The sequence below is a fragment of the Aplysia californica genome, unplaced genomic scaffold (genome assembly GCF_000002075.1).
Source record: "Aplysia californica isolate F4 #8 unplaced genomic scaffold, AplCal3.0 scaffold00027, whole genome shotgun sequence".
Taxonomy (NCBI): domain Eukaryota; kingdom Metazoa; phylum Mollusca; class Gastropoda; order Aplysiida; family Aplysiidae; genus Aplysia; species Aplysia californica.
The window spans coordinates 1,671,687-1,681,200 of NW_004797297.1; the positions used below are offsets into that span (position 1 = coordinate 1,671,687).

General features: G+C 42.7%; 1 protein-coding gene across 1 annotated transcript in view; it reads right to left on the minus strand.

Annotated features, from left to right (window-relative positions):
- Positions 1 to 9,514, minus strand: part of LOC101853672 (transcription factor 20) — a 112,515-nt gene that overhangs the window by 96,291 nt on the left and 6,710 nt on the right. The window contains exon 2 of the mRNA XM_005091236.3: positions 8,066 to 8,419. Within this exon, the coding sequence (XP_005091293.1) occupies positions 8,066 to 8,411 (346 nt within the window). The 5' untranslated portion in view covers positions 8,412 to 8,419. The remainder of the gene's footprint in view (positions 1 to 8,065; positions 8,420 to 9,514) is intronic.

Genomic DNA, 9,514 nt, shown 5'->3' on the forward strand with positions numbered 1-9,514 from the left:
GGGGGCGCATACATAAAGCTCACTAGCGCTGTCGGCGCTCTGTTATGCGGACGATGGCAAACTTCCCAAGGTGAGCGTCCTACACACAGACACCTCACTACAAAGCCGCACGTGTTTTCTTTTTCTATTTTGTTTTTTTTTTCTCGCTTTATCGTTCTATGCCAAACCACGTGCCAGAAAGACAGAAAAGGTAGAAGGGTAAAATGAAACAAAAAGGAATAGTAAACCAGCGAGATGCCAGAACGTCTAGAATTCGTATCAGGCAGGAGAAAGGGTAGGGGGAAAAGGAAGGAATGGAGGAACACAGAAACGTTACCTGGCGTACCCAGAGGTTCAAGAGCGTGGATCCTTCCATGGTGAGAACACAGTGATAGACAACCTTCACCCACCCCTCAACGAACTCCGGGTAAAAACAAAACAAAACCCATTTTTTAAACCACGATTAGTGTTGCCAAGAACGCATTACGTATGGGGCTACTCGTTGCATAATAACAAGTAAAATATATACAATAAATAAAATCAATTTCTTGAGCTGTGAAAGAGTGCCAGCTGTAAAAATCGTTGAATCTACCACTAGCCTTTAATCGATACTTTAGAACATACGCGAATCGTAGCTACTCATCGGCATTAAAATTGGTTAAGAATCATACCCATCGTTTTGGGGCACAGCTGCACTCCGCATACTAAAGAATATTGAAAGTTTAGTTTTAGTAAGGTTTGACGGTGCTCGCAACTGCATAAGGTCATATGAGCGCCAATGGGTGGATGTAAACAGAGAATCCAAATGGAGAATCAGGCTTACTCTGCTCACCTCTCTAGCCTCAACAGCACAAAGTCTGCTTCGACTATCAAGGCACCCCGGAAATAGCAGTTCACAAGACTGTGACAAACATACAAAAGAAGTAGAGGAAAAATGACGATAGTAAGGATGAGGAAAGAAAAAGTAGCAGTTCCCCCTATGTTGTTCCAGCACAGTACGAGCATAAAATTTAAATCAGCCCATTTACATTTCTACTGTGCATAAGAACATGTTAATACCCCCCCTACCCCCATTTGGGAATGGCCTAAGGACACTTCAGTCAGTAGCACTGCCGGGGGCGCTAAAGAATATTGAAAGGTTGCTGTCACTATTGCAAAATCAGTACTTAAGACACTTTAGAATTCACAATCATTTATTTGTGCATACAATTCCACACAAAGAACTAAACTAGACTTAATCTTCTGAAATCCACCTCTAGACACAGATAGATCATTCAAAATGATTATAGTTTTTAAAATTATTTAGCAAATGTGATATGTCCACAGTAACGTACATAACTTAGAAGGCTGGAGGAAAGGGGCGTCGGTTTGAAGATGGGAGTGACCAAATTTCGATCAACATATTGATACGAAAGAGACCTAAACAGAAAACACTGGTGTACGTACAGAAAGATCATCAACTCCTACGCCAGAGAGAGTGTGGCATATGAGCGGCACCTAATTACAAGCGGTGGCATTGCGTCCTCTGTAGTAACGGATAGCCAAGATCAGCGGCCCGAAAGGGGATGCCAACAGCATGCTTTTGTGCGTTAATTTTTAAACACATCGACGCATTGATGGTAATTTATTTAATGTAGGGGAAAAGGGAAGACGGACAGACAAAAACAATACGGCGAAAGAAGACAAATATAACTTACTAGTGGCGCCCTTCAACCACCCACTTCGCTTTCGAAACCGTTCTAGAAAAGTGATAGAAACAGTGGGTCGTTGGTGGAATATCTCAGGAATGAGTGGCGTGAGTATGATGTATGTCCCTGGAAAACCGTTGTTCTTTCACGAGCCCTGAATGTGAGCGGGAGAATCTGGAGGGAATGACTCCTCGCCAGGGGCCGGGACTGAGCTGTCCCGTGATTCAGACACACTACGTCAATCCCACACCATGGCCACAACTTCACCTGCGTGTAGTTCGGTGTATGTCGTTTGTTCGTTAGTTTGCTTGTGTGATTGTTTGTGTATGTAGAAGCACAGCGACACAATAATGGCCATTCCGCCGCGCTGAGCAAAAGCAAGAAAGACAGTCAGGAACAGAGTGAAAGAAAAGTAACAGAATCTACTAGTGGCTTCCTTTAACTTCCCACAGGTGTGATTTGAACGCGCCTTTCAACAATAAAGACGATGGCTTCTGACTCTAGGTCACTCGCCAATAGGATCTGGTCCAGGGGTTTGGTTAAGTCAGAGTAAGTAGTTTATTTTTAGTAACGACAAGTGCATCGGCATAGTAACGGTCAATCAGAACAGGGAAGAAATAAAACAGACAGACACAAACAACAAATGGAAAGTACAGAAGTAATTAACTACCGTTGGTATAAGTGGCTTTTTAAAGCGTGCCGGGGTAGGAGGATGACTGCAGCAGCGGCAGTAGACGTCCACAACATATTTTTTTTTAATCTCAACTTAAGCACATTTTGATCCATTTCTTTCTTTAACGAGACAGTTCGGAAGGCACTAGGACGCTGGCTCTATATTTTTAGTAATTTCTATTGTCAGTCACCACTGAGTCGTCATCCCAAAATGCCATTCCCCCGATTAAAATTCTCTCCAGCTGTGTTTTTGGAACATTTGCTCTTGCTACAGTCCTACTTAAAGTTCCTCTTTACACCCACGGGTACACCTTTCACCCAGTTACGAAATACTATTCTCAATAACAACCGGGCCTAACGCTGAATTCTCGCATAATTGGCAAACATGTCGGTTAACCCGGATACCAAGCAACCACAAAGCAAACGCATTATTTAGTTCTTCGCAACGTCTTTGTGGCCAACGGAGACGCAAGGGCTGGTCCAGCTGGATTGATATCTTTAAGAACAAACATAACCGTTCAATGTAAAATTATATAGACGCGCGAGCTGAGTGAGTGAGTGAGAGAGAGAGAGAGAGAGAAAGAGAGACAGAGAGACAGAGAGAAAGAAAGAAAGAAAGTGGGGGTTGGGGTGGGGGAGAGAAGGCGGGAGCTCTTCAAATCCACGGTCACAACGGTCACTCAGTCATGGGTCGCTGAATGAAACTTTACTGTTTTGCATGCATTCGTTTCGTTTGAATTTAAGGTCATTCAGTACAAGACACAGAAGACCATGATTTTCTAAAGGAGTGTCTGTGGCCCACCGGTAATAATAAAGGAACAGAACGGAAAGAAGGTCCGAACAATACATCAAAATAACATATTATGTCACATCTTTGAGCGCAGATTGTATTTAAATTTTCTCTGCTGATGTGCAGTTGGTCTATTTCTCCCCCCGCCCCCTCACTCATCGCCTTTGCGCCGACCTCCAGGTAGGAATGGATCCGAGTTACGGGTATAATTGTTTACGTTTGTGGAACACGCAAATGCAAAACAAAGTTAATTGTTTGATGGGTGTTGACGGATTTTGTACACGTTTTCAGGATCGCCTAAACCATTTATGGTAACGCGAATACAACAAGATTAATCATTAATTTACGCAATCCAGGAACCATGGGCTAACATTGGAGTCATCGCAAGAGACACCGAGCGAGATTATCCATCATTATCGTCTATTTCGAAACGCCTCCCACATCATGCAGTTTGTTTACGCGCTCACACCATTCAGTCACCACGGTCATGAGTTCACGAGCGATGTTTTTCAGCTCATGCCGCGCTGCCAAACGTAAACAACGTAAACGCGTGCCGTCTCCTCCCATAGTCCCACACTGACATGTCCTCTTTCCCTGTTCCAACCAAAACAATCCAGCGCTCGGCTCTCAAAGATAGACTATCTGTTCACAGATTTTGAGAACCCGTAACCCCTCCCCCACCCCTTCCCCCAAAAGCCCTATCCTTCCTCCCCTCGCCGACTCACACGTATTCATTATCGAGGCCCGAAAAAAAATCTTTTTTTTTTTAAATCCGTAAAAGAAAGCAAAATAGATCGGTCTCACGAGCAGAATTTCCCCTTGCCGATGAACTATTCCTTTTTCTTTAAAAGTGCCCGGGGGGGGGGGGGGGGAGGAGGAGAGAAACCGACTCACTCCTAAGCTCGCCTGGAGATTTTTTCCTTTCTTCGTGACTTTTTTTCCCCCCCCCCCCCCCCCCCCCCCCCCCCCCGAAGAGCACCTTGCCACCATTGATATTTTTCCCCGTCTCCAGAGGTAATGTTATTTTTCGTGAGGTTTTTTTGTTCCTTTCCAACTGCTCACGGATTACTCAGCGGCCAGACATCCATCTCTACCTGTTGCGAAACGCCGCTCTAGAGTGAGTGTAGACGAGATTCTCTCCACTATAAAGCTGGCGTGCATGAGTAGGGGAGTAGTAAACGATGTCTCACCCTCCAGGAGCGCGCGTGTCTGAGACATCGGGGGAACCCCACAGTGTGAGCAATACGCTCGGCGTTTCTGGAATTTCGATCCGATAACGAAGCCTCTTTGAAGCAGCGCAAAGACAGGCAATAACTTTAACAACATGAGCAAAAGAAGCCGGACTCGCCACGAGATTCCACATGTTTGTTCCTGAAAACTTTGAGACAGAAAGGAAAGGGCAGTGCAATAAGAGTTAAAGGTTTATTGACGCTATACAAGAGTACGTATGGTGTCGAAGTTCATGTCAGAACAGTAAACATGCCATGAAGGTATTTACAAGTATGTGAACAACAACCAATACACGCTGCAAAATCGCACACAATACACTTACCAAAAAGAAAATTGAGAAAGGACCTTGCTGCCAGATAATTCATCTGACACAACACATGGCGTTCGTCCCCCCCCCCCCCCCCCCTTTCCTCAAAATACAGTAATAGCATACTGCAAAGCTAATGTAACCAAGTAAGCAAACAGCAACAAATGAGCCTGCTCTAGTGACCACCTGTCCAAGACGATCACCTGCACAAAAACCTACTTCCCACTTCAACACCACCATCCCTTGTATTAATTGTTATTAATACAAAGATGAGGCAACTATTCGGATGGTGTTGTCTTGGTAGAGCATGCATGACGCGCGACTCAAAAGTCATGTTTTAAATCATATTGTTCTGATCATGTTGTTACAAAATGTAACATGAAAGTGTCATGTCATGTCTTGGTTTTGCATGAGCCTACGCCCTGCCCTGTCATTTTAAGAGAGGAGCACTGAACCCAGTGTTGTTCACCATCAAAACTTACACGGTTCCGCCAGAGCCGATCAGTGCTTTTGGTCTGCGCTATAATGGGATGATGACAAGTTTGTGTTGTCCACAGTATAAGATGAGCTGTTTTCTTAGCCAGAACATACCAACCAAGATGCCACCTGGAGGTGACCCAAAAGGCTGGCAGTGCTCGTACCCCCCCTCCCCCTCCCCAAAAACCCTCCAACGTTCTCGTCCCCGACTTTGTAGAGCCCCGTGCCATGTCTGCCTAACCAATACACACCACCGATCGCACCACGTAAGGGAGCATGCAACAATCTGTTCTTAAAGTGGTAGTAGAAGAAGTAGACTCACTGCCAGTCAAATGAAAACTATCTGACAAATTCACGTTGATCTTTTAGCGAAGTTGCTGGACCTTGCTGCAGTACCGTTCTAAGATTCCGGCTTAATGAGTACATGAGATCAATCGAATTTTTGTGACTTCATCAGCTTTCATTTTCCTATTTTTTGTGTTTATAATATTAGTGACTACATCACCCATTCCCTCTCTCAAGGTAAATTCAAGCAAACAAATAAAAATCATATCGGCGTACATGTCCTGTTATAAAACTTTTGGCAGATGAGTCAGAAGGCTTAGTTGTAGTACATGAAGGGTTTCTGCCGGGCAAAAATGTTGGCCGTTCGCTACCGAGTTCCATATAAGACACATACTTAGTGGCGCGTAACCTGTCGTCACCGGCGTGGAAGTGTCCGGGTGCAAGACACAGCGTGTTGACACGGGCACGCTGACAAAGATAACTTGCCGTCAAACCCACACACTCGGGGACATTCGATACCTGCTCGGCCTGCTTGCAGCCAGACGAACTCGGTGAACTCATAAGTCACTGCCGTCTACACTTTGGTCCTTTTCCTCAGGAAAACATAAGGCACGAACGTGCCGGCCGGGGATTTATGAGAGCAGAGAGGAGCCTCGATCCTACCCTGCTTTGACAAATGGGACCGACTTCTACTGTCTCCGAACAACAACCACGAGATCAAACGTAGAGCTGGCAAGTTCGCCTTCACGAGAACGATGAAAGGGTTTTGAGGGCGTGGGCAATATCTCAACAACAAAAAAGCACGCCCGAAGAAACACTACCTCTTTTCCTTGCAAGATTTTTTCAAATACCTCTTTCCTAACGTTTATTAATATCTTGGTTCTATTCAGTATAGTGTGACAAAGAGGTGGTATTCGAGCAGGAGCGTGACCGCGCCTAAGCGAGGAACGTGTTGGGTCAGCAACAGGGTTACACACACACACACACACTACTTTAGGATCAACGATCTCACCTACGTCAAGACCAATTCTGTCTTAAGCACCAGCAAAACTACGTAGGCGTCGTTATCGCAGTGTCATACCAGGTAACAACCCCCCCCCCCTTGAGGCCAAAAATATCTTCATCCGTAAACAACAAATTTCAACAACAGCAGAGGCAGTACAACCCTTGTTCAAGACAAGTTGGTCAGTATTAATACCAGCATAACATCCCAAGGACTCAATTTCAATACCAGTTGTGATAAACGGACTACAGCTGAAACATGTACAGTAGACAAGAGCTGAAGCGACCTCTGAAAGTCTCAATGTACAAAAACAATAACAATTTCGTAATTTAACCATACCATTATTATCAATATAAAAAATAAAACCTGCCATCTACTCTATCTGATCAAAAGCAAACTGGACACACAATGAAAAAGTCAGCAAAATATATCACAGGATTTGCATAAAAAACAAACAACTTAAAGACGACAAAGGTAAAGGGAAAACTAAAACAGCGATCCGAATACATGCACACGCGAAATAACTCCAGTGGCTCAAATCTTTGTTCGCTAAGAAAAAGATTTAAGGGGAAATCATTTAACTTAAAAACTATTACAAAGAGTCTTCCACATAATTGTCTCCCTTGTCAGTGGAACCAAAATTTGCTCTCACCGTCAATAGTTCTCTCCCTACCGGGTTTCATACCGGCTCGTCATAAACTGTCATTAAACGTCAGTTTGATGAAAGAAACTTTTGAATTATTTACCATTCTGCCTAGGACATATAGTGAGACGGTGATAAACTGTCCTCTGGCTAAAACCCAAAAAAACTACGTAATTTAATATTATGCTGACATAACATTCCAAATCTAAAATCTAGTTTTCGCAGTGTTTTTAAAAACTGGACAGACGCACCTCAGGACTGGACAAAACTCTTTAACTATCACATGCTTGAACTCAAAACAAAAGCAGACTTAGTGTAGGTGTATAAAGCACATTTGGAAATAAGATCACTATAATAAATCCCCAAAGCAGAATTGAACTGAGTACACATACAAGCCATAAATCTCAGGACATGCATAGAACAATGGTCACTTCCAAATTCCTTAAGGTTGATAATCAACAATTGTGTACGACAGTTGTATGTTTATTCAGATCTCTGTAGGATTGACTAACAAAACAAGTAAAATTCACATTCTTATTTATAACGGCTCACTACTGTCTTCCCCAAATGAGAAAAGAAATAAGCCTGTGGACCATTAGCCATACATTCAAACAATATATATTCTGAAGACATTAAACACTTTCAAAAAAAGGTTGCAAGTTGTAGTGGCTGCAAAGTCAGCACGATAACTGCCACATTCTACCAATTTGGTGGAGAAGGACAACAAAGCCTGCCCAAATCATTCCCATTTCCAAATTAAATTTTGTTAATTCAAATTTTAAACAGGAACGGAAACTGATCAGTCCAAATCTTACTGAACTTTTCGCAGGCTATACAGATTTGGAAAAATACACTTATTCAATGGTAGATTAGTACAAACAGTAGAATGGCTCACCATTGAAAGTAAACAAATAAAAATTACGGTTGCCCGAAAATTTCCATCCCTGTTAAAAAAATTTTTTATTTCAAAGCACGAAGGAAGCTGACTAACCTGATGGGGTGTCCTGCGCCGCAGACTGTGAGGAAGTGGAAGCTCTGGCATGGGAAAGAAATTCTCGCTTGTCTTGCTGCCTGTACTGTCCCAACTGGGGCTCATTCCACTCGGGGCGAACCTCCTGGAGTGCTGACACTTTGTCTGCAGGCAAGCCACTTTGGTAGAACTGTCTGGTGTCTCTGGCCACCTCTTGCTGAGCCAGCTGGCCAGTGTCAGGCTGATGAGACCTGGAGGAAAAGCTTGCCTCCACCACTTGACCGTGCAGCCCCCCCTGCAGCGGTTGGGGCAGCTGGCGTGATGACTCACGACCCCCAGACCCCGGTCTAAACCGACTGCTGGACATGGCAGCATCTGGGAAGACAAAAAAACCCCACAAACACTGAGGAAAAGCAAACCACAAGAAAAAGACAAGGTGAGACCTCAGCAATCGGCTCAAACAAAAAATAAAAATTGTGGGAAACAGTTATGGTCAAAATTAACTGAAACTGAAACATGTCAGGAGTCACAAATCAAAATGTACCGTATTGAGGGTTTTGTTACAGAATTGTGTCATTCTTTGAGAGATAAAGTAATTTTCATAATGTCAGTGAAAGTAACGCAAACATCATGGCCTGTCTCCATGTCCAAAAATTTCTCAAATTTAGATTTCCTTGCCTCCTAAACAAAACAAAGTACAAACAAACATTAGATGCAACCATTATGAAGACTACAGTTTAATTTAGTTTAAGACAAGATTAACAACAAAATTTTCTAAACATGTGCACAATAATCTATTCTTTATTTTTTCCCATCTCCATCAAAATGTTTTAAAATTAGAAATGATATCACAGACTGCATAATAAGAATAGCCCCAAAAAACACCTTACACGTATACATTTGAACTTGCTCTTACGACCATCTGTAAAGACTTGTACAAACAACCACTTCCCTTTTGACATTTTTGCGTATTTTTTTATATATCACGTCCATGAGGACCACCTGTCTAAGATACCACTTTTCTCCTCAATAAAGTTCGGTCATCTTCTAGAAGTTCAACAGTATATTGTTATATTATTATCAAGCTTTTCTTTTCCCTTCTTAATGGGGCATTGTATTTCAATTATTCCTGGAACTCTTTTTCCTGTTCGAAGATCTGTCATAAACTCAATAGTAAACAAATCATTGGAACTTTTCCAACCTTTTATTTGCAGAAAAAAAATGTACAAGGAAAACAGGAACTCACATAGCGCTCTACTCAAGAAACACGTTCTTCATCAGAAAGCCAGATAATATTCCACACAGGTTTTTCATTGTTTAAATTTTCACATTAACTGACTTGATTACTGTTTCTACACCCGGTCCGCATCTTCTTTTCTTCTTGAAATCTAACAGCTTTTTAATAAAGTACACAATCACAGAATCAAGAAAATTCAAAGTTCGTAAACAATGAAGCCAAAATCCCCCCCC